General features: G+C 42.6%; 1 protein-coding gene and 1 long non-coding RNA gene across 8 annotated transcripts in view; one reads left to right on the top strand and one right to left on the bottom strand.

Annotated features, from left to right (window-relative positions):
* Positions 1–27,085, top strand: part of PLCB4 (phospholipase C beta 4) — a 384,413-nt gene that overhangs the window by 277,840 nt on the left and 79,488 nt on the right. For all 7 annotated transcript variants that reach the window (XM_032461834.1, XM_032461837.1, XM_032461836.1 and 4 more), the window contains 8 exons: positions 2,751–2,830; positions 5,474–5,527; positions 11,241–11,322; positions 12,297–12,397; positions 13,059–13,116; positions 20,031–20,139; positions 24,030–24,240; positions 25,240–25,333. In XM_032461834.1, the coding sequence (XP_032317725.1) occupies positions 2,751–2,830; positions 5,474–5,527; positions 11,241–11,322; positions 12,297–12,397; positions 13,059–13,116; positions 20,031–20,139; positions 24,030–24,240; positions 25,240–25,333 (789 nt within the window). The remainder of the gene's footprint in view (positions 1–2,750; positions 2,831–5,473; positions 5,528–11,240; positions 11,323–12,296; positions 12,398–13,058; positions 13,117–20,030; positions 20,140–24,029; positions 24,241–25,239; positions 25,334–27,085) is intronic.
* LOC116657951 lies at positions 9,464–26,986 on the bottom strand. Its single transcript, XR_004313132.1, has 3 exons — positions 26,768–26,986; positions 18,506–18,510; positions 9,464–9,475 (listed from the first exon to the last, which is right to left on the bottom strand). It is a non-coding gene; the product is annotated as an uncharacterized LOC116657951 (long non-coding RNA).

The raw sequence follows: 27,085 nt of genomic DNA, 5'->3' as shown, positions 1-27,085 counted from the left end.
CAATTAATCTACAGCAAAAGAGGCAAGAATATACAATGGAGAAAAGACAGTCTCTGCAGTAAGTGGTGCTGGGAAAACTGTACAGCTGCATGTAAAAGAATGAAATTAGAACGTTTAACACAATACACAAAAATAAGCTCTAAGTGGATTAAAGACCTAAGTGTAAGACTGGCTACTATAAAACCCCTAGAGGAGAACATAAGCAGAACACTCTGGCATAAATTTCAGCAATATTTTTTTCAAACCAGCTCCTAGAGTAATGGAAATAAAAGCAAAAACAAACAAATAGCACCAAATTAAACCTAAAAGCTTTTGCACATCAAAGGTGATCATAAACAAAACAAAAAGACAGCCAGCAGAATGGGAGAAAATATTTGCAAATGACATGACCAACAAGGGACTAATTTCCAAAATATACAAACAGCTTATACAGCTTGATGTAAAACAAAACAAAACAAAACAAAACAAAACAAAACAAAACAAAAATCAAAAAATGAACAGAAGACCTAAATAGACATTTCTCAAAAGAAGACACTCAGATGGCCAACCGGCACACAAAAAGATTCTCAACATCACTAATTATCAGAGAAATACAAATCAAAATGACAATGAGGTATCACCTCACACCAGTCAGAGTGGCCATCATTAAAATGGTCCTCAAGTAATAAATGCTGAAGAGGGTGTGGAGAAAAAGGAACCCTCCTACACTGTTGGTGGGAATGTAAATTGGTGCAGCCACTATGGAGGTTCCTTAAAAAACTAAAAATAGACCTATCATATGATCCAACAATCCCATTCCTGGGCATATATCTGGAGAAAACTATAATTCGAAAAGACACATACATCCCAGTGTTCGTAACAGCACTATTTACAATAGCTAAGACATGGAAACAGTGGAATATTACTCAGCCTTAAAAAAGAGTGAACAAATGCCATTTGCAGCAACATGGATGGACCTAGAGATGATCACATTGAGTGAAGTAAGTCACACAAGAAAGAAATATCCTATGATATCACTTATATGTGGAATCTGAAAAAATGATACGAATTCCATTTACAAACTAAAAACAGACTGACGAACATAGAAAACCAAACTATGGTTACCAAAGGGGAAAGGGTGGGGAGGGATATATTAAAAGTTGGCGATTAACAGACACACACTGCTATATATAAAATGATAAAAAAAGAAGGACCTACTCTATAGCAGAGGGAACTGTAACTTCTTATAATAACATATAATGGAAAAGAATCTGAAAAGAAAATATATGTATGTATATGTGTAAGTGAGTTGCTTTGCTGTACACCTGAGTCTGAAATTGTAAATCAACTACACTTCAATAACAAACTAAGAAAATAAAAACAAAAAGTAAATTTAAAACAGAAAAAAAGGAGTTCTGGAGGTAGATGGTGGTGATGGTTACATGACAATGTGCATATTACTTATTGCCACTGACCTGGTCACTTAAAAATGGTTAAGGTGGGAAGTTTTCTGTTATATTGCATCACAATTAAAATTAAAACCACACGGACTTATAGAACTCCGTCATCACCTCTGGCCCTTGCAGTGACTTACTCACTTGCCTGTGTTAAACCTGGTGATACTATGCGTACTGTCCAATGGGACCATCTGCAGTGACAGAAAAATGTTCTTTATTTGCACTGTCCGGTATGGTGGGCACTAAACCTATGCTGGGTTTTGAGCCCTTGACGTGTGATGAGTGCAACAGACTCACTGAATTTTATTTTTATTTAATTTAAATTGGAGTAGCCACGTACGGCTAGTGGCTGCCATACTGGGTGGGGCAGGTAGAATGTACGTTATATTATTGTCTCTTCCAAAATATTTTCCCTTACTCAGCACAGACCCACAGCAGTCAGACTAGAAACCTGAGAAGGTAAGGGACTGGCTTGTGTGTGGGCCCCAGTTCTGCTGGGACCCCTATTATCAATTTGCTACAAAACATTCTACCAAGAGTGTGACTCTATTTTAGCAGCTTGGTGTGGTGTTCCCCGGCATTGGTTATTGGCCCCAAGGGCAGAGTTGGCCTTAAATCACGGACCAGCCTTTTCCAGTAAAATGCCCTTTAGAAACCCTAATTCCTTTACTGCCACACACAATCTTCACATTTCCTTGTAAATCCATGGAGAGATGTTATGAACTAAAACCGAGGTCCAAGTCCTTATACAGAAATCATGCAAGCACATCGCTGTTTGCTCTGGCACCTTGGCAATCGATGCATGTTCTACTTTCTAAGGCTTCGCCGGAAAACCCAGACAGGTAAGCTACGCAACAAATTCTCAGATTGAAATAGAATCACACAATAGAATTGATATGCCCCTAGTGCCTTCATCCTCTAAAATGGGAGCCGCTAAGTATGTCATCGTGTATTATGTAATGTTGCTTTAGAAGTAATCAATTAAGATTGCCAGCAACTGAGAAGGGCTTATATTTAAACAGGCTGCAAACAGAAGGCTTAACAAGGCAACCAGTGGGCAGCCTTCCTTGGTGACAACCCAGTGTTTAATGACTGTGGATGCCACATTTATCTTCAGGGAAAGAATGAAAGCTGTTTACTGAGGAATCAAATGTGATCATGAGGAATGAGGATGGCTGGGTGGCAGGAAGGAGATAAAGACGAGTGTATATCATTCTTACGCAAAATAGATACAGGCTGTCTAATAGAAAAACACCCTAGTTAGCTCCTGCAGATTTGATTGCCAAAAACACTTTTTTTTTTTTTCTCTTTCAGCAATGGGTAGAAGGCCTGAGATCCATAATACACAACTTCAGGGCCAACAACGTCAGTCCGATGACTTGCCTCAAGAAACAGTGAGTGTTGTGTGTAGTGAGCCTTTGTGCTTGGCTATTAGCAAGCACACAATAAGATCGGGGGATGCAGGTAACCTGAATGATCCGGCAGCATCTTGCCGGCCTTCCCCTCCGAGAGCTCCTGACCTTGGAGAAGATGTTGACCAGGACACACCTGTATTTCTCATGCCACGTGGCAGGGCACGTGTGATGTAAGCCCACAGCCCAAAGCCTGTTTGAAAGGAGTGGTTGATGGCAGGAAGAGATTGGAACCTCAGCTCCCCGGTACCCTCTGGGCTGGTGGCTTTTGTGTCCCCAGGTTGAGTCTTGCTGATAAATAGTCTGCGTTCCTGCGGCCAAGGTGAGGTGCTGGTGCAGCTCCGGCCTCTGTTGCCTGAGACTGAGAAGTGGGGAGTGTGGCCAGGAGAAGCACCCACTGCTCGAGTGGGAAAGGAGACTGACCCCAGGGACTGTTTAGCTCACAGTCAGGGATCCGAAGGTACTTTTGAAATTCAGAAGACAAGCCTTGCTTACCCCAGCTCGCTGTATCCTGAATTCAGAGAGGTGCTGCGTGGGAGATTTTAACCCCACTGGGTTGTTCTTTCAAGGTGACACGGAAATTACTCGGGTAGAGTTCCTAGCCAAAACCCAAATCGGCCTGTGTGAAAAGCAGTGATCCGGGAGGAGCGGGGGCACCTGCTGCCACAGGGCTGTCGGCAGGCAGTTGGAGGCGCAGAAGAGAACCCCACTGCGAAACCGCGGGGATGAGCCTGCCTCTCAGCCAGGCCCCGGGCCCGGCACCACGGGGGGATGCTCTGGACTGCGCTCTCTGGGCGATGGGAGGAGAGGTCAGTCCTTCAGGCACTGTTGCTTCTCGCTTCCCGCCCCTTTGGCAGGTGCTTTAAGAGCAAGGGCTCAGTGCTGTAAAGCCAGCTTGGCCACTTGGATGCTGGGTGACTCCTGGCAAGTGCTCAGCCTCGTGTCTTACCGTCCTCATCTGTGAGTGGAGGTGATGACACTACGCATACGATTCCAGGCCGATGAACTGCAGTCATGGGACACGCCTAACCCAGAGCCTGGCTCCCTGTCCCCCCTCATTCACTGTTCGGATTTTTGTACCCCTTCCCCAGTGTTTTTCCATGGTTGTAGTAGAGGGGAGTTACGTAGTCTTGCATATTCCTCTTTTTGGCACAGCTGTATCCTTTTCCTCCGCAGTTCCTGTGGCTTTTTTTTTTTTTTTAAATAAAGAACAACCCAGCAGATGTTTTGATGTTACAACTACTGGCGCTGATAGAATTTCAAAGGGTCTCAGACAGTTGGAAAGCCCACTTTTAACCTGAGTGACCCCAGTACCCATCTCTGGACACCAGACCTTACCTGCCCTCATTAGTGTCCTGCCCAGATCTCTTTCTGGAGCTGGTGTTCACCCATCCACCAGCCTCTGTGAGAGTCAGGTCACTGAGGGCTCGTACCTGCCTGCTTCTCCAGAGAACTGCCCGCTGATGAAGGGAAGTTGCAAGGCCTGGGGGGTTACAGTCATCCCTTGGCATCTCCAGGGTATTGGTTCCAGGATCCCCACTGATACCAAAGTCCAGAGATGCAAGTCCCATAGAGTTGGCCTTTCGTATCCATGGATACGAAACCCATGGATATGGAAGGCTGTCCGTATATTCCTCCCTTCTGCAGGGAAGCCAGGGCCGATGACAGGCTGAGACAGGACGCAAGAGGCCAGCCCTCTTGCCACCAAGTCTGTGCAAGTCACACTCCAGAGCTCCCTGTGGCATCAGTACAAAGCTCCAGCTGAGACCCCGGCTTTGTGTAACTGTTCCCCTTGCCTGTCTGCTTCCCTCACTCCCATGGTCCTGAAACATCCCCTTATACTAAAGTAGTCCCTTGTGCATCTCGGAAGCTTGACTTAAGACCAAAACTTTACCAAATCATCATGATCTGCAGGTGGTTAGAATATTAGTAACTAGAAACAGTGGGAATGGGAGTCAATAGCTAATAATAGTCCTGGCACCAATGTACAAATTAATGTTCTGGGTCCTCGTGTGTCCTGAAGACCTGAGGGGAGCCAGCTTTTGCTCAGTGTCAATTTGAGACGATGAACGTCTCTGACCACTGGAAATCAAGATGGTGCCCCTTTGATCTGTGCTTCACTATGCTGGGGGTGGGGGTCCCCACGGGTCCTCCAGACAAGGCTGGCTGGTCTTACCATGAACTTGCATGTCTTCCCACCTTAGTAGATTATTAAAGAGCAACAACCAAGGATGAGATAAGTGCCTACAGTTTGTTTTGCTCAGTGCAAGCATCCAATTTTCTGATTCATCTAGGATTGCCAGATAAAATATGGGGCTCTCAGTGAAATCTGAATTTCATATAAGTAACAAATCATGTATCAGCGTGGGTATATCCTATGCAATATTGAGACATGCTTGTAGTAAAAAAGTCTGTGTTGTTTATCTGAAATTCATATTTCGCTGAGAGTCCTCTATTTTTATTTGCTAAATCTGACAATGGTAAATTCATCTCACGGTGTATAATTGTCTCTGGTTTTCAGCATAAATGCTCTTTGTTTGAATGAACTTTCTTTTAAAGTTTTTAACCAGATTGAAGCTGTTCCTCCTAAGAGACATTAAAACAGTTTTTACTGTTGTTTTCCAGCTGGATGAAATTGGCATTTATGACCAACACAAATGGTAAAATCCCAGTTAGGAGGTAAGTCAATTATTCGTGTCTTTTCTCGGCAGCCTGGGTCAGACCTCGTGACGCCAGCCCACGCAGGGAGCCCCCTACGTGTTCTTGTTAATTGCTCTAACTAAAGATATTTCTGGAAGCTTAGCTTGAACCACTTCATCAAATGCTGTGTTCAGTTGTAAAAATCACTTATGGGCATAAAATCACATTGTTTCCTCAGGATGGGTAGCATTAACTCTACTTTGATAAAGAACATGTGAAAATGTAGCAGTATTTTTTTTAATCTTCAAATAAGTGGGGTTCTAGGATTTAAATGTCTTTCACCTACTTGCTCTGAACACCTGTTAACTAAAATTCAAGAAGTTTATGTTGTGCACCTATGGTGGAAATGTATGGATGTGTCAGGCAGTGTGGGCTTTGTGGCTTTTCTGGTGTTGCTCCAGGTGGGCGGACACCCCCTAGTCACTGATACCCTTCAGAGCTATCAGCTCCCCCCGCCTCCGCCCAGGGTCATAGTGACAAGGGAAGAAATGACAGTAAAGCCTGGGTGGTGTCAAGAATGAAGAGAACATGAACCAGAAACGTCCTCCACACCTGGGCTTCGGTGCTTCAGCTGACGTGGTTCTCCCTCCAAGGACTCCCACACTTCCCTCTCTCCTGCCTCTCCACTCCTTCCGGCATTAGGGTTGGCTCATGCTCCATGGGTCCAGTTGGAAGCTCTTGTGATGGTAGTGATGGAACTCTTTACCCATCTCCCCCAGTGTCTTTTGGCTGGTATTTATATAAGCCACTTCATGGAAATTCCAGAAGCTGGGCTGGGCCCCAGAGCATCCACTGCCCTCAAGGAGCCAGGAGTGTATTCTGACTCTTGAACGTCAGCCCATCACCTGAATTCAGCATGAGTTTCTCCAGACACCAGCCCACTTTTCTAGGACTCTTCAGACTCACATTCAAGTTGACTTCATCTCTGGACACTTTAGCAAAGAAGCCAGTCGACAAACAACAAACAAAGCCCTCAGCTACTGGGTGGAGTCATGTCTTGGAAGACACCCACTCTGTCTTTTGGAGACGAGGCGGACAGGTCACCAGCTGCACAGTGTTTGAGTGAATGCATTTCGGCAGCAGCATACTGATCACACTTGGCCCTTTCTGACTCTTCTTTCCCCCTCTCTCTGCCCAGCCACCACTTTCTGCCTCGAAGCTTCCATTCCACATCCCCACGAGAGCGTCTCCATACTCCCTCAGCATCCTTCTTTGCACGTTGAGCAGAGTTATCCTAGAGGTCATCATTTTCCTTAATTCTGTGTATCTTAACACTCATGAACTAAAGTAGCCACGTGACAACTGAAATATTCATGAGAAAATGAAAAGCATGCACATCATAAAGACCATGACAGTGTTCTTTTCCATTAACCTTTGATGGAGGGCTTCCAGGGCTAGAGACATATGCATCTGTTGCGGTTTCTACAAATGTATATGTAGGAGTCTCTGCTTGTTTGCTTGTTTGTTTGTCTTCTTATTTATTTTCTTCTGCTTTTTACTTATTAACTTACTCACAAGTCAATCTGACATTTACTGTAAAAGTTTAAAAAGAAAAACTCTACTAGCACCCTTGGCTGACGGTTGTTGGCACAGACACCTTTACACTGATTCTGATTTTATTTGAAAATCTTTTGCTTCATTGAGTACTAGCAGGACAATTATTTGAACATTTCTCAGCATCCTACACCAACTGCCAAATACATAGTGCATTTTTTTTTAAAAATCAGTGTTGAAGTAATGAGTCCAAACATAGAGAGCACAGAGAGGACTGTGAGGAGCAGAAAAGCCAGTTGGATCTGTTTTTACCTGCCTTGCTCTCCTGCTTTTTTTTTTTTTTTTCCAAAATAAGGTTCAGGAAACAGACAAAGTGGAAACACACAGATTGCAATCAGAGCCCTGCTGACTAGGAGTTCTGGTTTCATTTGTACACATCCTACTAATCAAGCCGTCGTTGCACAAGCTTGGAAGCTTTTTCTAATTCCAAAGATCTTTATCTAACATGTTCACATACAAAACTATTACCATCTTTTCTTTTCTTTTTTTTTTTTTTGGTAGAAATAGCCTAGATATTTTGTCATCTTCTTTGGCTCTCGTTCATGTGAACTCTTTGGTGCCTGCCAGGATTAACAGGTGTTTGACACAAGACATCTGGGATTCGGGGGCAGTTTGTCAGAGTCGATGGAGAGTTGATACCAAGCCAGAAAAAAAAGCGGATAAGTCTCCTGCTGGATGAGCTGCCAAGGGCTGGGTGGAAATTGCTCTGAATGTTTTAATGGATGTGGAGAGTAAACACTTCAAAATGTCATTTCATCTCTCTCATTCTGGAGTTTTTCAAATGGAAACTGTTAGTATAGGCTGCATACTGTTCAGTAGGATCCGGCTTCGTGGTCATTGTTGTCGCTTGAGAACGGCCCCTGCTCTTTGGCTTTAACCACAATTGAACATCCAGGAAGTTGCAGGAAGGATGAGGAAGAAGGTCTTCACTCCCTCTTCTCTTTGTTAACGCACATAATCGTAGGCAGTCTGCCTTCCTCTCAGACTTACACTCAATTTATCTTCCCACGCAGACCAAAGCTTCATAAGTCACTTTTTTTTTTTTTTTGGCCATTTCCCATTCCTTGTCTCCCAGTCTGGAGTTGGAACCCATGTTAGGGAGTTGGAAAATGGTAGGTCTGTTGCCAGAAGAAGTCCCAAAAGAGACAGTTGTGTTACTGGAGCCAAGACCTGAGGGTAAGTCAGCGCAGCCCGGTTCCTGCACAATCCGCCCATGTCCTGACCGTGGCCCAGCCTGCCTACCAGGAGGGTCTGGCTCTGCTGGTCCTTCACTTCGTCAGTCCTCCTTGGTTGTTTCAGGAGATGGTATTCAAACCCTTGGACAGATTGTCAACCCTGTGGACAAGCAGAGTGAGACTCCCTTAGTTCCTAGGAGCACTGCTCTCTCGGTCACCTGCAAGGGCTCCTGGAACATGGAATTGCATCAGGACTCTGATAGGACTGGGCGCCACTTAAGGGTTTTGGCTTTTATACCATTTCCTTTGGGGGAGGTGGTGTATTTATTTATTTACTTTTAATTGAAGTACCGTCAGTTACAATGTGTCAGTCTCTGGTGTACAGCACAGTGTCCCGTCATGCATATATATACATACATTCATTTTCATATTTGAGGATGGTGTATTTTGAGTCAACAAAAACTCACTGAGAATCTGTTAGCTTTGAAGCACTAAGCTGTCCTCTGCGGGCGGGGGGCTGTGTATTAAGGGCTGAATAAATCACAGTTCCTTATAAACACCCTCTGTTCCTATGAAACACCCCTTGATGGTGTCTAAAATGCCCCCAGCCTGTGCTCAGCATGTTTCTCTCACAACCCTGGTTAACTACCGGGCCTCTGATGCAACTGAAAACTTCGGAGAATTCACCTTTGCTCCATAATCCCCTCTCCCCCCTGAGCTGAACCCATTTTGAGGTCCAAGAATGATTCTGAAAGGTGCCTAGAGCAAAGGCAGTGAAGACACCCAGACCTCACCCCCAGCCCATCCTGCAGGGGGTGGTCTCCTGGCTTCCTTGCTTCTGTTTTCCATCCTGGGTTTGGTCTCTCTTAGAATGAGGGGAGCAAAATCTGCACTGAGGTTGCCCAGCTGGAGCCCCCTCGTGATAAAGAGGGGCCCGAGACGGAGCCCCTGCCAGTAGGCCACCTCTTGCTTTTGTCCAGTCATGTTGCTGGGCTCTGCCTTTGTCCTCACTGATACACTCCTGTGTGGCTTTCCCGCCTTCCTGGCCCTGGACACCCTACTTCCTGTCTCCCTCTCAGTGTCTCTGTCTCCCACAAGTGCTTGGACCTCCTACGCCCACAAGCTGTTCTTGTTCTACTCCCTGTTTCCTGGTCCTTCCCCAAGCCCCTGCCAAGATCCTGTTCCTGTGTTCTCTTCCCTTCCTCCCAGCCCCACCCCAGCCTGACACCCGGGAATTTTCACATGCAAGGCTCAGTCCGTGTACCTGCTACATTCACGACCACGTTGATCAGTTTCCATCTCCTTTACGAGGCCTGTTCAAACCAAACAGAAGCGCGAGTTCACTGAGATTCTCCTGAGATTTCCACGCAGTTTCCTCCTGATCACCGTGCCAGCCCTCGCAAATCCTGCTGTAGCTCTCACGTTAACGCAGCCGTAACCTTTTGGAGAAAGATGACTGAGTCGCTACTTTGGCCTACCTTATAGAGGGCAGATAAATTGCTTCTCGACCCAACTCAATGTACAAAAATTCCACGAACTCTAGAGAAGTGGGGAAATGCGGACATTTCCTCTATCCTAAGAAGCCGGTTTACTTAATGTCCTGCATATATCCTCTACCCTGTCTGTGGATTTGTTAACGAGAATTCATAGGCCTCCCTCTGTTTGAATACAGCTGCCTGAAGCACTCTTAAAAATAGACTTCTTGAAGTATTCTTGGACCAAGGATAAAACAATAAAGCTTTGACTGAGCACAGTTGAGCAATTCATTTACCTAGCGCTCGTCCTTCCCGGTCTGTTCTGGGAGGTTGTGCTCTGCCGTTGCAGTGCACTTTCTCCCCACTCCCTGAGATGAATTGGCGGGCGATGCTTACGTTTGGAGCTTGCCTTCCACTTCACCCGAATGCTGGCGTGCATGACAAAGTTGGGCACGTGGAGGCACCGTTCCAAACCCTCCTGTGCTCACAGGGGAGGCCTTCCAAAGCCAAGCTTCCCAGATGAAAGTAAGCGCTGTCTTCAGGTGGAGGCTGGACTTCTGATTAGAGTTTATGTTACTGGTGACAAGTGACCTGGGCTTCCAGTCAGGGAGTGGGTGGCTGACACGTGGCTCAGAGTCAAGTGTGGATTCCAGGTCCTCTCCTCCATGGTGTTCGTTCTGAGTGTTGCCGATGCGTTTTTCGTCAGGAGTCTCTCTCCTCCTTTTATCGTCACCAGGAAAGATGCTCCTTAATGTGTTATCCACCTTACTAGCCTTGATGCACACCATACTAGTTCAGAGGTACCACCATTTTTCAAAAAAATCCCATGTCTTAGGGTAGTGCCAAGATTCTGCTGTAACATTGAATAATTGTTCCCCTGCCTCCCTCTCCCCCAACACCTATCACTTTCATAATAAAGTTCCCAATTCCTGAGGCAGCTGACATGTCAGAGTAGCTCAAGGATGCTTAGCTCAGAGAAAAAAAAAAAAGGCCAAACATCCAAACAAAATATGTCTGATAATGCGTATCAGCTGTAGCGTGAAACAGGGCAGGGCAATCCCAGGTGCGGTCTGAGTCCTCAGGACTCGACTTTCTTTCCCCAAGCCAGACATTGTCAACATGAGGTTATATTCCAGAACTGCCATCCCATCTACCACATTCCTTTTTCCTAGGAACACAGTTGGGTAGGATCAAAATGCATTATTGTTTTTGTCTAATGGTATGTGTCCCCCGTGCCTCTCCCGTTCACCAGCACCCTGGGGGACCACCTGTCCTAAAATCAAGTTGCCTCGCTAGCACGACCAGCTCTGGTACCCAGAGGGGCACGGCAGGAGCTCGCTTGGGAAGTGAAAAATACCTAGAAATGAAAAGTATTTTTATTTTACTTTTTCTTCTCCCCCATGCCACCATCGCTAGTTTTATTTGAATCTGCATCAGAGCAAACAGAATTCACAGTAACTTTAATTTGTTTTTTCTTTTCTGTCCTAGTATTACCAGAACTTTTGCATCGGGAAAAACAGAAAAGGTGATCTTTCAAGCACTCAAGGAGTTAGGTCTTCCAAGTGGAAAGGTATTCATTCATTTAATAACATACTTCTATTTATTTATTTTTATTTTTCAAACAGAGGTACTGGGAATTGAACCCAGGGCCTTGTGCATTGCTAGGCATGCCCTCTACCACTAAGCTATACCCTCCCCTTAATAACATATTTCTAAAACCACTTGATTTATTTATGTTTTTATGTAATAAGCAAAATTATTTGTATTATACTGATCTCAGATTCAGAATCAGATTGAGTCACATAGAGTACAGTTAAAGTTTTCTTCATTCTCTTTTCTTCTGTCCATCTTTCCTTTTGTTTTCTGAATATTTTAACATAAATGCTTTGAGATTCAAAGAGTGAACTTCAAGATGCTTTTGTCAATTTTGTTAAGAAAAGGGAGTGACAGCCAGGCTGCTCTCCCACACGGCTTCTGGAAAGCTGCCTTTAGAGCTGCCCGTCGACATTGGCTGGGCCAAGCACAGTGCCAGCATGAAGAACTGACTCATAAATTCAGTTCTTCAAGACGGCTGTGTGATATTTTATGGTACACCTCTCCCCAGACAAGTCATTTGTGTTTGTAGACCTTTGGATTGAAAATAATTGAGAATAATTTATTGACTACAAGAAAGATTTAAGCATCTTACTGCTTTAACAAATCCTACTTGAAATATAAATTTCAGTATGAAAAGTAAACCCCTATGAGCCCTTTTACGTGGTCGTATTTCTTTATATTTGTTCTATGGAGCGTCTCCCTGAGCAGGCCCAGCCGTGTTCAGTGTTTGAACACGCAAACCATGCCTGCGTGGTAACACCGCTCTCTTGCATGTGCTGTGTGGCCTGGCCAGCGCCCGGGGGTAGACCTTTTGGCTTCAGTCAGTAAGACTCAGAGATGAAGGATTCCAAGTAGTCACGACTTTGCTTCATGAGCCTGTAGATTCCGTAGATCCTCCAAGGAGAGGAAAATGTGCCTTGATTAATGACATACTTCTGTTCCTTACAGAATGATGACATTGAGCCTGCAGCGTTTACTTACGAAAAGTTCTATGAACTGACGCAAAAGATTTGTCCTCGGACAGATATAGAGGATCTTTTTAAAAAAATGTAAGTTTCGTTTTCGAGAAGCTATCGCATCAGTGTTATCCTTGTCTTTTTAGATTTTTTAAAACATTATTTTTCATCGTAATATTTTAATATAGTTAATATGTTGATGGCATCTAGGACTATCTAGTCAGGGTTATATTTTCACCCCTGAGTTTGTTGGCATAAAAGTTCACTTGGATTTTTTTGAGAAGCTTTTACGTAAGTCAGTTGCAGCACCTGGGACCCCCCCCACCCCTCCCCCCCGCATTGGCTTTACTAACTACCTACAATGTTAACCTGCTCCTTTAGGTATTAACCCATTATGTGAACTAACTAGATTTGATTTGGAATGTTATTATGTTGTTGAAAAGTTCATTCATTCCAATTATTTCAAATGGGTGACTTACATGTTGTTTTTATAATAACGCCTTTGGATAACGCTAAAGCAGAATTTGCAGACATTTTTCTGTGAGCTAGTGGGAGTGGTTTCTTGCCTATGTTGTTGTTGGTGGGGTTTTGTTTGTTTGTTTTCTTACAAACAGTCTCTGGCCATTTTAAGAGTGCACCACTACTTCAGGGTTAGAAAATAAGTTTAGAATTATCAACAAATGTCAACATGTAAATCGTACCTACTGTAGCGTCATATACCAAAACTTACTTTTTCTAATAAATTTCTTTTCAGCAATGGAGACAAAACTGATTATTTAACGGTAGACCAATTAGTGAGCTTTCTAAATGAAGTAAGCTTTTTCATACATTAACTCCATCAGTCTGTGTGCAGTGGCTTGCCTCCTCCAATGCCCTCATCGCATGCCTGCATCCGACACCCTCATTCGCTCTGCTTCTGACCTGCTGATCTTTCCATGATGGCTTTTACCAGGTGCAAAAATCAGCTCCTGCCCCTTGCGTGTCCATGCGCTTCCTCACTGGCTTTGCACACGGCTTTCTTGTTGATTTCTTGCTGTGTTGCGTAGCTCCGGCTCTATGTGTGCGTGTGAATTTTATAATCTATTCATTTAATTAAATGTGTCTATGTTTTTGCAAGATGATGTTTAAGGTGCTTATTTTTTTTTTCTATTTACGTATATGAAATAGAAAGAGAATGGATTGAGTTTACCACACTCTAGTTGGATTCTCCATTGCTAACTTTTTCTCATACCTTTGCATGGACTGGAAAGCTTGATTTTTGTCTTTTAATGGATTGCATGTAAGAAAAATATCTAGGTTCAAATAGAATATTTTGACAACAAGCACAACACTGGAGTTCCTGGGTGAAAATATAGTGCATATTAGGCCAACGGGATGGCAGGTTAAATTGTTACTTTTTATTTTTATAACAAGCTCAGAGTTAATTTTAGAACATGATTCACTTAACAACCAAAATTGGTTGACAAAATTTTCTTAAGCCCAAGAGAAAAATAGTTCCGAACACATAAAGTTTGCAACTTCAATTACAACTAAAATGAGCTCCTTTTTTTCCTTACATGTACAAAAAAAAAAGTGTTTTCAGTGAAACCAGCCAAAGCTCTTGTTAATCCAAAAAGGGAAATTCATTTTTTTCTAACACATTAATGATAAGAAGAGTTTAAGTGAAGAATGGACAATATATTTTTGTTTCAAAACAATTGATTTAACCATTATACAATATAAAGAGAAAATGTTAGAAAGGACACGAGATATTTATTGCCACAAGAAAAGACAGCAGGCTGGCTGTGATTTGCCAGTTTGGAGACCCACATCACATCTTTGCCAAAGGGCTTCTCTTTTCTTTCCCTGTCGTGGCTCAGTGGCTCCCAATTTGTAGGGTCGCTTTTTAGAAGTTATGATAACCAGAGCCTGAAAGCACAAGTGCAGGAGAGAGAGGGTCCCCCATGTATATCAGCACAGATGCCTCCACTTTAAAATAATCCTTTCAGTACCTTACAATATTTTATTTTACTTGAAAACATTCTAAGTTGTTTCCCTCCACTAGTTTTTGGTCATGCGAATACTATGTTCATAATCTTTACCCAGGTATTATCCACATTCTTACACCACGGTTGCTCAGAAGTTAAGTTTCCTCGCTTTGCTTCTGTAACCCTTCCCCCCTCTTCTGCTTCTCTTAAAAAATGTATTGCTTTATCTCCCTCAGCTTCTTCCTGTACTTTGGGTCATTGATCATCTTAAGTTGCAGTGGAATGGGCAGCAGTCTTGCTGTTTACTAAAAAAGGAAGACACTGTAGTAGAGAGAGGGAACATCTACCTTGTCCTCAGTTTGCCATTTCCTAGAAAAAGGCCTCTGGTGTGCTCCGGGATGACTCTGGTACCCAGCCGCCTATCAAACATGACAGACACTTAATATGCAATGCACTGTTCAAATGAGGATGGTTCTGAAGTCCTAAGGGTCGGGTCTGCATTCATGGGCACTTATTTCATGCCTTTCCTTTTATGGGTGGTTTCTGTAGACCTACCCAGTAACCACTCTTGTAATTCTTGTAAGCCTCAGACATAACATTTAATTTTTCAGAGATACGATCACCCATACTTTCTGGCTCTGCCGTCCAGATTCTTTCTTAAAATACTTCCTCTGTGGTAAGCTTTTCTCCATCACTATTACAGTGGCCAGGAGTGTTCATTTGCTTATGTTTCCTTCTGTTTGGCTTCTCATTCACAGTAAGGAAGTGACTTTCATTTGGGGGTGGGACTAATGGAATCACTGTGGTTCTAGATTTCTTTAGGTCACAGAGACTCTAGGAGAATCCAGGAAAGAGGACAAGCTTTATTTTTAATCAAAATGTCTGCCCTGAATCTCTTCCTTTTCTGTCCTAGTGAACTCAGCTGGGAAAAAAAAAAAAAAAAAGACAGAAATCTGAAGGTCTCTTTGAAGAAGCTTGTCGAACTTAGAGAACATTCTGCCAGCACCTTGCACGCCCTCTTTTGAGTCCTACCATTGCCCATCTCATTGCTCCAAAATCAAAAGCACCCCTTAGCAAAATCAAAAGCACCCCTTAGCAGAACCCATAATGAAAGGAGACAAGAGTTCACTCAGGAGGGGAACAGGCATTGGAATGTGAGGGTCTCTGGCTCCAAAAGGTTAGACGTAAACATTTTCAAAATGCCTTAACCACATAATCTCAACCAGCTGCAATTCAGCATTGTATTAGGAGCCCTGGATTATGCAATAAGACAAGAAAAAAATAAACGCGTCTCAGGAGCACAGCTCATTATTTGCAGATGGTGATTCTGTAACCTGAATATCAAAATTGATCAACTGGAAAACTCTTTGAATACATAAGAAAATTCTGCAGGGTTACCAGAGAAATGATCAACAAAGCAAAAATCAGTAGATGCGTGTACACCAGCATTAACCAGTTAGAGTAGGTAAGAGGGAAACATATGCCGTTTATCTTAGCAAAAGCCGTGCCAGCTCCTCCCACCCTCCAGCTTGCAAGTCCCTTTACTCTTTATATTAAGTTTTCTGTTCAGTGGGCCAATGTGTATCCCCAGGAAACTGGAAGGAGATCCTATTGTCTGTTTACTGCCTTGGCCGCCATCTAGGGAGTTGTACCACCTGCTCCCTGCCCATGCCAGCACCACTTATGAGCTTTTCATTGGTAACTTTAGACTTGCTTCTCATCTGCTTCTCAGTATCTCCCTATTCGTCATCCCCCCAAAGTGTGATCTGGGGACCAGCAGCAGAATCCCCGGGGAGCTTGTTAGAAATGCAGAACTCCCATCCCACCCCAGACCTGCTGAGTTGGAATCTGCAGTTAACAGTGTCCAGATGATTTGTCTGCAATTTAGGGTTTGTGAAGCACTGGATTCCTCCTTAGATTAGTGTGAATGGGAAGAATGTGAGAGCAGCTTAAACCTGTTATTCTCCATAATGAATTTAGTCATGGGAATCTACCACTCAGATCTCAAATTTCACCACAGTTCTTTCTCTTGGTCCCATCCCGTGGACTGAGGGAAACTTTCTTTGCCTACAGTATGAAAATAGCAAACTGGAGTCCAAGAGGGCTGGTAGGGGACACTCCGTGTGAGGTGGCACATGCCTAGACACTGCCACCAACTCAGTTCTTCACGTGGCACGACTTATTGAAACCTCTTGGCTTCAGTTAGTTTCACCTCTCTTTTCCCTGATCCTAGTGAGAAGCCAAATCGATGTTAGTTTTACCTTCCTTCTCCATATGGCTTCTTACAAAGGTGATAACAGCTGAGGGCCTGCAGAATTGAGAGAGCAGAACAGGAAAGCGAGGACCAAGATCTTAGATGACGACGATAACCAAGGATTAGCTTTATTTTCTTGCTGCTGGTAGTCTTTCCCTGCCTCACACATTTGCTAGGATCGCATTAGAGCTAAACTTGATTTTTCAAATTTATTTACTTTATTCTTTATTTTGCAGTTGGAAGAATGTAAGAAAGGGCTCAAGATCTCTTCCCATTTACAATATCTTTATTCTTTAATGCACCAGCAAAGAGTGAGGTGTTCAATCCTATGAGGAAGCCTACCCTTGCCAGTGATTCTTTTATCTTTTTGTATCTCTTTTGAATATTACTCACGTCAACATCTATATCCCCCAGGGCTGCTTGGATGGAAGCCAGTTGATGTCATTTCTTAGTAAGAGTAAGGACATTGTAAAGAAAGTGTGTCCGTTATCTCCTCATTCACTTGGGCACAGTTCTGTGACCTGTGGTCCAAAGCCATTTAGCATCGTATTTTACAAAGCTCTGGACATCACGGGTGGATGCCTTTAGTACATTGCTTCCCCAAATCCCAGCTGAACACCCAGGGTCTCTTCCTCAGAGCTGTGAAGCATTTGCCCCACAGGGCTTATGTCCACATGGAAATTTTCTGCAACCTTATTACACTGAGATTACCTGGAAATAATCTTTCTGCTCTTTTTTTTTTTTTACATAAAAATTATATTTTTGTGACTCAACACATTTTACCACTGTTTCCTTGCCTTTCGACTATCCAAGTATGCTTCCCCTTTTTTCTTTTTTTTTAATCAAAGTATAGTTGATTTAAAAGATTTCAGGTGTACAGCAAAGTGGTTCAGTTATACATATAAATGTATATTAGAGATGTGCTTCCTTTTGGGAACGTGAACATTTTCAGGAAAGCAAAAGGCTAAGTTGCCTGGCGGAGCAGATGCAAAGACAAATGAAATGTCATACTGTCTTCTGTTAATGCTTATTTGCTGCAAGTGTAGGAGACAGGATGATGGTGGTACATCCATTTTAGAACTTGGTTTTCCTGGCTATTTGCTCCTGGTAGATGGGTGTTCTGGTGAACGTCATGCCCTCTGCTAAATTTTGGGGGTTAGTTGAGAGGACATCTCATTCGTTGAACATTCTTCTATATTCTGCTATTTTCCTGTAGGACTTAGGGACTTTTTTTTTTTTTTACTAATAGGCAAATATATTAAGATGCATACCTTTCCATGTGAGTAATGCTTCTTACATTTGAAACACCTGACAAGCTCAATAAAACACAGATTTGTGGGTTCCACCCCAGAGACTCAGATTTGGTGGGTTTGGAGTGGGGCCCAAGAATGTCCATTTCTAACAAGCTCCCAGGTGAGGGTGACGCCCCTGCTGCCATCCACAGACCACACTAGGCAACACGCGGTAAGAACACACACACCCATGTCTGTCAAAAGCACCGAGAATACCTGGCTTCTCTCTCCTCCTCTCCCTAACTTTGTTTCTTCTCTTTTCTCTAGCTGAGCCTCCCCTTTCTCTCCCTTTTAAATTCATATGGATTTGCCCCATGATCTCCATGAGTCCAGAATACTTACCAAAGAGCATCCCTTGAAATCAAAAGACTTCATTTTAATAAGGAAGAAAACCTTATTATTATAGTGGCCAACCATGAATGTAACTGCAGCGGGATCTAAAAAGCCCCTTTTCACGCCATGTCCACCCCCTTCCGTGCTGTTATTTACAGAGACGGAAGAGGAAAGCGCCAAGAAAGTTTGTCCATTTGTTTGTTTTTGTTTTTTAAACAGTGCATTCTCACCAGAGGGGTGGTGCTTGTCATTCCCTTGGGTAGCTGGCTCTGGGGATGCATGACAGCCTCCGTTTCCCAGACACCATGTGTTGTAGCATGCCTTCATCTGCCTGGCGTTCCATGGCCCACCGCACGGTCTCTCTGCAAACCCCAGGACTTCTGTTCTTTATGGTCTCGAGGCCTGTTATTCATATAATAGCTTCTGCTCTCGCCCATGCATGGATGTGAGCTGTTGTGAGCTGTAATTTCTTAGATTACAACAGAAGCATGCTTCATTGGGACAAACTGACAAAGAGATACTGATTCCTTAGACGTTAACAATCCTACCTCGATGGGGAGCTGGGAGGACCAGCACACGTGCTGGGAGGAAATTACAGCAGGTGTTCTGTTGGCCAAAGGCATTCATTTTGTGTGCCCCTCCCCTTTTCAAATGATCATTTCAAAACAAATGGGGAAGGGAAATCCATATGAACTTTTAACAATTGTTTCTCAAATACTTTCGCAATAGCGCTTTTCAAAGTCTGTGCATATATTTGGGTAAAGAGTTGTTGCCAAAGTTCTAACTGTTTTGACCAGGTTTTGCTTACATCTGCTTACCTGCCGTTACTCCCCTGAAGTTTGCTTTCTTTATTTGATGGATGTTTGGTCCTCTAAACCACCATGAACAATAAGGAAGTTTAATGGACCATGACCTCCAGATATGGAAAGATAGACAGGTAGATACACACACACACACACACACACACACACACACACACACACACTCACACAAGATTGTAGCTGAATCAGTAAATTGGACTCTTCTCCATCATTGCTGTAAAGTTAGGATGATAGAATTATCAAAATAGCTTTGCTCCTGGTGTCTCATAGATGTATTATAGCACCAGGATTTGGAAAGAATGACATGACCAACCTCCTAAGTGCCTTCATTATTTTTGTCCTTTCTGCTCAGAGAATTGCCTCAGGGCAAACCAAGTCGGATTCCATAGTGGAAGAGACTTACTGAACTACCGACATATTAATACAAATTTTCATATTGTTTATAGCGTGTAAATATCCTTGTGCTGATTAATTTTCATCACTATTACAATGGGTTCATTTTGATAAATATTTACTCAAGAGAATGAAGTTTGCAGTGCCCAAGAAACATTTTATTAACGTAGAAAGATACAGTGAAGATGAAATTATATTTTCCTGTCTAACTAGGGTTTTGGAGGGTTTTTTTTGTTACTGCTTTTGGTTTGGCATTTAGATTTCTATATTATATATTTAGGTTCATTTTTATTTTTGCTTTTATTTATCTTTTTTTTTTTTTAAAGATTTTTGACCTCACTTTTTATAAACATGATGCCAAATGTCTTACCTGTGGTATGGGAACACCACACCATTTTTCTGTCTCCATCAAGTTTTGAAGGGGGAATAAAAAGTATATTCTGTAGTCTCCCTCTCCAGTTCAGTGAGAGGAACCAACAAAATACTATGAAATTTGGACCTTTTTGAAGTATATTTTAGGGAGAAAGACAGGAGGAAAGTACAGTCGTATCTTTGTGACTATAAACATGATATTGTAGACACATCTTATGTTAGAATACTCTAGTGAGGTGTGACGGCCCAAGGATGAGAAATGCCAACCTAAATGGAGTTATTTTCTCATCACAGCATCAACGAGATCCTCGGTTGAATGAAATTTTATTCCCATTTTATGATGCTAAAAGGGCCATGCAGATCATTGAGATGTATGAGCCTGATGAAGATTTGAAGAAAAAAGGTAAGAAAAGTGAAAAAGAAGAGAATTTTTGTTTCTTTTTTTTAAAAAAAAAGCAAGAATATATGCAACTTTTAAAGCCCTTGGACTTTCTGTTAAAGGTCCCTTGAAATGCTTCGGAGCTCTCTAGAGGCAAGGATTGATAACGGACTGATTTTTTTTTTGCCTGGTTCAAGTCAGTATAAATTTTACCTTATGCCAGATTTGTCCAGGCTGCCTGAAGCATAATGCTACATTTATTATTAAAGCATAGTGGTATTTTCCCCGTGTACGTTCTTATAGTAGCTCTCTGTCAGTGCTTAGTGCTTAAAAAGTAACAATGCCAATTATAGTCTCTGTTTGCAATCTTTCAGAACGATGGCATTTCCTGTAAAAATGTCCACCTTCTTTTTTCTCCCTTTAGTTTTGGCAAGCCAGCTAAATTTCCTACATGATTGGAGGAGCCCTTTTGCTCACCTTTGACCTCTGATATGGAAGATAAATGCAATTGATATGAAATTAGGTAGGAATCAGTTTAGCCAGCTGTTGGGGTTTCTGAGCCTTTGCCGCTTTCAGTAAAACTTTGGAAACAATGTGTCATTCATTCCAACATTTGAAAAGGGAAGGGACAGAGAGGAAATTTAAGATCAGTCCTTTGTAGCTGTGGGAAACACCTGCCAAGGATGGCGGGGGGGGGGTGTGTGTGATGCCAATGGAACTGGACAGGGAGTCCCAGGAGGTACCTGAGCTGGAGCCTCTGGCCCTATAAGGAGAGTGAAGGAGGTTTAGGGGAAGTTCTCTCTGTCCCATCTGCCCAAGTGTATCATCATAGCCTCAGTTCCTCCTCCTTAGAATTAAGGGTTTTTGTTTGGGGGGGTATTTTTGGTATCTCAGTAATGAGGCTGAAAGGTTTATACATTCTCTGGACCCACCTAGAACCTGTTCATACGCATGCCTGGCCCACCACACCCTGTGCCCTCACCCCGATATTCTGATAAATTTTTTCCCTTGGTGATCATCATCCATTTACACCTTCCTGCTAGGGTCTCAGATACCTACCTTCAGCAAGGCAGCTTCATTACTTACCTCTCTATCAGTATTCCGAGTATCATCGTTAATTCCACATTGCACATGATGGAAGTGAAGGGAGGAGTGGCTTGGTAGAAAATCTAGCACTTTGCAGCAGTGGAAAGTGATGTGATTTTTGTTGCTACAGTGTGACCTTAAGCAAGAAACTCTATTCCTGGCCCTCAGTTTCCTGGCTTGTAAGATGGTGGGGTTCATACAGTCATCCCATTAGAATTTCTTTCTCCTATTTTCATTCCTGAAAGTTTATAGAGAACTGACGGGGTGCCAAGCACTGTGCTAGATTCTGGGGATTCAGAATTCAGTAAGGTAGTTGTGATCTGTTGAAGGAGGAAGACATATGACTCGGCGGTGCCTTGGCAGTGTGGTAAATGTTATGATAGAGGTGTGTCTTTGATTATTTATAAAGTCCTTCCAGGTCCTAAAAGTCTGACACATCTCAAAAGCATAATAGCTTCACCATTTTAAATTTTAAAGTCTGTCATTATCAAGTATGGGAGAGAATGTGATACAAAAGGCATTCTTATAAAACTCTGCTGGGAGTGGAAATTGTACAAATAGCTGCCTTGATGAAATATTTTGGCAACAATAAAGCAGAAAATATACCTCTTCTACAGCCCAGCCTCGCCACTTGAAGGTATGTCCCCTAGAGGATGTCCTGTGTGTTTCCCAGGTCTGGGTATCAGGGTGGCCCTGCTCAGTTCTCAGATCTCTGCCCATCTGTCCTCACTCCTTGAGTGAACTCACCCAGGCCAGTGGCTCGAAGTGTCTTCTTACGCACATGACTTTCAGATTAAACCCTCCACTCCTAACTTCCTTCTTAAACTACAGACCTGTAGAATTCTTCTCTTGGATGCTGAGCGGGCTTTCCAAATATATATGTACCATGCACTGATTCTCCCTATCCACACACCTGTCTCCCAGCCTAGAAAATGGTACCATTATTCTTCACACAACTTTTCATGCCAAAATTCTTGGAATCTTCCTGGACTTGTTTCATTCTTCCATATCACCCCTGACCCATCAGCAAAACCTGCAAGATCTATTCTTGAAAATAAATCCTGAATAAATCACCTCTTACCCTCTCCATCCTTACTAGACCATCCGAGCCTACATCATCTCTCCCTGGACAATGGCAGTTGACTTCTATCTCATCTTCTTCTCCTACCCAGTGCCCTACAATTCATGCCCTACAGGGCAGCCAGAGTAAACCTTTTGAAACCAAATCTAATCATGACCTTCTTCCACTGTTCAAAACCCTCCAAGGGCTTCCCAGCACACTTGAGAATAAAATCCACAGTATTTAGTGAAGACTAGAGTCCAAATGATATCACTTTGGATTTCTCTGCAACCTCATTTCCGGCTCCCTTTCCCCTCCATCACCTACTCTTGCATCAAGGTCTTCGCACTTGCTGGTCTTCTGCCTGGGATGGGGCGTCCCCCAGGCGTGCATGTGGCTTGCGGTCCGCGCACGAACGTGACCTCATCAGAAGGGCTTTTGCTGGCCACATATCTAACATGGCATCCTGGTCATTCTTTTATCGCTTTCATTCCCTGTTTTGTATTTCCTTTTGGAACTTTCATAATATTATTTTTATTAGTTAATTTGTTCTCTTACCCATAACATGTGAGTTTCATGAAAGCAGGACTTGTCTGTTTCTTCTGTCACTGCATCTCTCACAGTGCCTTGGAAAGTATGAATGTATGTGCCCAAGGAGATAGACACACAGATTTTTATTGCAGTGTTTTCAGTTATAAGTTGAAATGACTTAAATATCTATCCACAGAATGATGGGGAATGAACTGTGGTGTATTCACATTTGGACTACTCGACACTCTACACACTGCATACTACTACTATATGTATATGTTACTCAGTGAAAACTAAGCGAACAAGGGCTACTTATATTAACTGGATAAGTCACAAGAAAATAGAGGGGAAAAATAGCAAACTGCAAATGCAAACAGTGGGATAACAGCTACATAAATCTTGGAATATTCAAAACTACCAATTTTTTGGATGAATGTGTATGTGGCAAAGTTACAAAACTATTTGGGGAATGTTAAACACAAAACCTAGGGTAGTGGTTGTCTACCTAGGAAAAAAGAGATGGAACTGAATGGAACTGAGGTGGGGCACACAGTGTGCTTCCCTGGCATCTGTAATTATGTTTTCCTTTAAAAAATATAAAGCAGATGCAGTAAAACGTTAAGGTCTGACAAGGCTGTGCCGTAGATCCTGGCTGTTTATCACGCTGCCATCTGTGCTTTTCAGTGAGCTTGGAATCAGTTTATCATTTGCAAATGCTTCAGTAAAAACAAGAAACTGAGGCTGTTGACAGTTGACAGAAAAGGAGAAAATGCAGAAATACTGATGCCTCTCGGGCAGTCCCCTCATCACAAGGGTGTGACTGACACGAACGGTGGCTCTTGGCGGCATGTTTCAATGACCACTGAGTACTTGTCTCCCCAGTCCCACATCCTGTTTTTAGATGAAACAGAAGAATTGAATTATTTAATCCAGAAAGGCCATTAATCCCTTCTCCAGTCTGGCTCCTGGTGCTGCACTTTTGAACTTAGGGGACTGAGTGCTTTGCCACCGTGGGTGTGAAGTCAGATGCCACCTGTCTGTGAGATGCATTGGGTTACTCATAATATGCAACTTGGGTATTTCGTTCAAGTTCTGAAAGATGAAGGTTCTTGGGAAAGAGACTCTGAAGAAGTGTTTACTCCTCCTGTTGAAGCTGCTCTCAGATTCCGTGAATAAAGCATGAGGTGTGTGTCTTCCGAACCATAAGTCTACTGTGATCTTCTTTTTCCCCCTCCAGGCCTTATATCAAGTGATGGGTTCTGCAGATACCTGATGTCCGATGAGAATGCCCCAGTCTTCCTGGATCGTCTAGAACTTTACCAAGAAATGGACCACCCCCTGGCTCACTACTTCATCAGTTCCTCCCACAACACGTATCTCACTGGCCGACAGTTTGGTGGGAAGTCTTCAGTGGAAATGTACAGACAGGTCCTCCTGGCTGGCTGCAGGTCAGAAACTCCAGGCACTCTTTGTTCTTTGTGTATGATGCTCTTCCATCAAATTTACTTTTCTCTGAAAAAATAAGAAGCAGCATTCAGAGTGAAAAGGGCATTTGTCCTTCTCCTTTGTGGATAATGATGGTCATTTAACCTTGAGAAAGGAAAAACAATGTCTATTACCCAAAGGTTTAGAGTTCCCCTATGAGTTGAAAGATGTTTTATACTGTAAATTTAAAATGTTCCCCCCAGACTGCAAAAGAAAATAGCGTATTGTAAGAAGTCATGCCAAGTTTCCCGCTGGTCCTAGGCACTTTCAAATTTAGCTTTATTTAATGTTAAAAGTTATAAAGTTTCATTCTCTGACAGTAAAGATGATTTTAAATGGTTTTCATTGAACAGAAATTAGGAAATATTTGAGGTTTAAAAGACAGCAAAAATGCTGAAAGTGAAAAATAAGAAATGTAATTAACATTATGATTTTTTTTCTTGGTGATCAATAACCAGCACTTAATTTTTTAACTCACTATTTTTTGTGTGTATGGAAATACTGCAAGAGAAATTAACTGCATCACTTCATCTGTCTCTGAAGACTGGAGTGTGAGTCACTGAAACCAAGAGAACATTTTCATTTATGGCCAAAGGAGTATCATCCCATCTGACAAAATTTGTAAAGCATCCTTTGCCATCATCTAAAGCCCTGTCTGTATTTAGATTTTCCCACTTGTCCCAAAGTTGTCCTTAATTACAGCTGCGTTACAACTAGGGTTTCCCCTAGAACCACACTGGTTGTTACATCTCTTAAATTCTCTTAATCTCCAACAGTCCCTTTTTGATGACACCAACCTGATGCGATTTGAATCTGAATCCTCCACGAAACAATGATGTCCCTTCATTCATTCCATTTTCTACTTCTATAGAAAGCAACTTACTTTGATGGCTTTTCTTTTCATTTGTACACACACTGTTTTGTTGTAAAGGTTCAATGTTGTAAAACCACTGTGTTCCTAGATGTGTTGAACTTGACTGTTGGGATGGAAAAGGTGAGGACCAAGAACCGATAATAACTCACGGAAAAGCGATGTGTACAGATATTCTTTTTAAGGTAAGTTTTACAATTAACTTCACTGTAGCCTTTTCCAAACTATCGTAGAAACGGAGATGGAACGGAGAAAACAAATTATTCATTTTCTCCAGCCTCTTACCTTCATGTTCCTTTCTCCCAATTTTGCAAAGAAAGTCAAGAAAACAATGTTTTCTTCACTTAATATCACCTTCATGCTACTTTTTTTCTGCTTTCATATGGTGACGAGGCCATTTAATGAAGTTTCTCTGGCAGAATCTCCCTTCTTCCACTTATTTTCAAAAGAGTCTCTTATTTTCTTGTCTGTTTATTTTGCTTACTTTGCATTATTCCTGAAGGACTTTGAAAGTGGGATAAAAAGCTAAATAGAATATGGGAAAGAAAACATTATAAACAGTGCATGCAGGTAAGAAATTAAGACAGTGAGATTAGAGTTTTATGAATGCTTGTCAAGAAATCCTATAAACTGTCAAGGCATACCACAAATTGGGCTCCAGACTTTCTAGAATTCAGTTCAAGGAGAGAAACATAATTCACGGGATTTGTAAAATACAGAGTAGTTGATCCAGAGAAGCAGTTATTCCCAGTACTGACACCAGACAGAAGTTTCTCCCCTCAAGGTCGTCCCAGAATGTAATCCACAGTTTTACAAATTGGTGTTTCAGTCATGGCTTTTTGGTGATGTCTCTGTACAACTTGAAGGCTGGTTTCTTAGAAAGTTCCTCAATGTGCTCTAGTGATGTCCTGCCAAAAGGCAAGTCAGAAAAAAAATGCAATTCTGTGGTTGGCCAACATGTCAAGGACATTGATCACTGTCGGTTTTGTATAATTCAGAAGGGTTCTTGCAGCCTCTGGAGTGATGGTTCTCAACTGCCGACACGTGGAAAATCACCAGAGGTGTTTTTAAAAACAGATGCCTCAAACTTGTACCCATAACACTACATGTAGGCATATCATCCTCTTAGAATTCAAGGTTAGACTCCCTGAGAAGTGTCGAAGGTATGTTCAAGTGGGAAGCCATGAGTTTGCATAGCCAGCCAAACTGGCAGGAAGGATTGATGCTCTTTGCATAGAATTAAGGAGCCTAATAAGGAAGCTTAAGCTGAACTAAGACTGTTCCCCCTCAGCTTGGAGGTGAGCAAAGGAGAACCACAGCCGGAGCCGAGGTTTTCCTACGGGAGTAACTCTTGGTCAGCTCAAGTGGACAATCAAGGTCACTAGGGAATTGACCCAAGACATTTTCATCTGGGAAGAAACTTTAAGCAAGAATAGCTAAAGGCCCACCTTAGCCATAAGAATGCCCAATAAAATACTCCACGGTTGTCTAACCTGGGCCATTATCATTTCAAGTGGACTTGCCTTGACAACAGTTGTTAAATTATCTTCCCAGCTAACTGAATGATGGGGCCTGCCCTGTGCTTAACCATAAACCAGTAAGAATTGGAGGATGATTACCAGATAGGAAGCTCTGGTTTTGGAAGTGTTGGTCTGAAACCAGGCTTTCTAAAGCTAAGCAGAGAGCAGAGCCAGCCATGTGTTGAGAGACGGTGGTGGGGAGGACTTGCTTCAGTTTAATCCAAAGTCATTTTCAAGTGACCAAGCTCTCAGTTCCGAGAGAGACCTCCAGCACACTTCCCTAGTTTCCCTTCACAAGAAGAACCCCTGCCCTGGTGACCCCCCACTTTTTTCTAATACAAAAATGTCACATCGATTCATAGGTGTCTTGATAGATAAACAAGAAGGTCCTATTGCATAGCACAGGGAACTGCATTC

The sequence above is a fragment of the Camelus ferus genome, chromosome 19, assembly GCF_009834535.1.
Source record: "Camelus ferus isolate YT-003-E chromosome 19, BCGSAC_Cfer_1.0, whole genome shotgun sequence".
Lineage (NCBI taxonomy): Eukaryota > Metazoa > Chordata > Mammalia > Artiodactyla > Camelidae > Camelus > Camelus ferus.
This window is presented reverse-complemented; position numbering and strand designations above follow the sequence as displayed.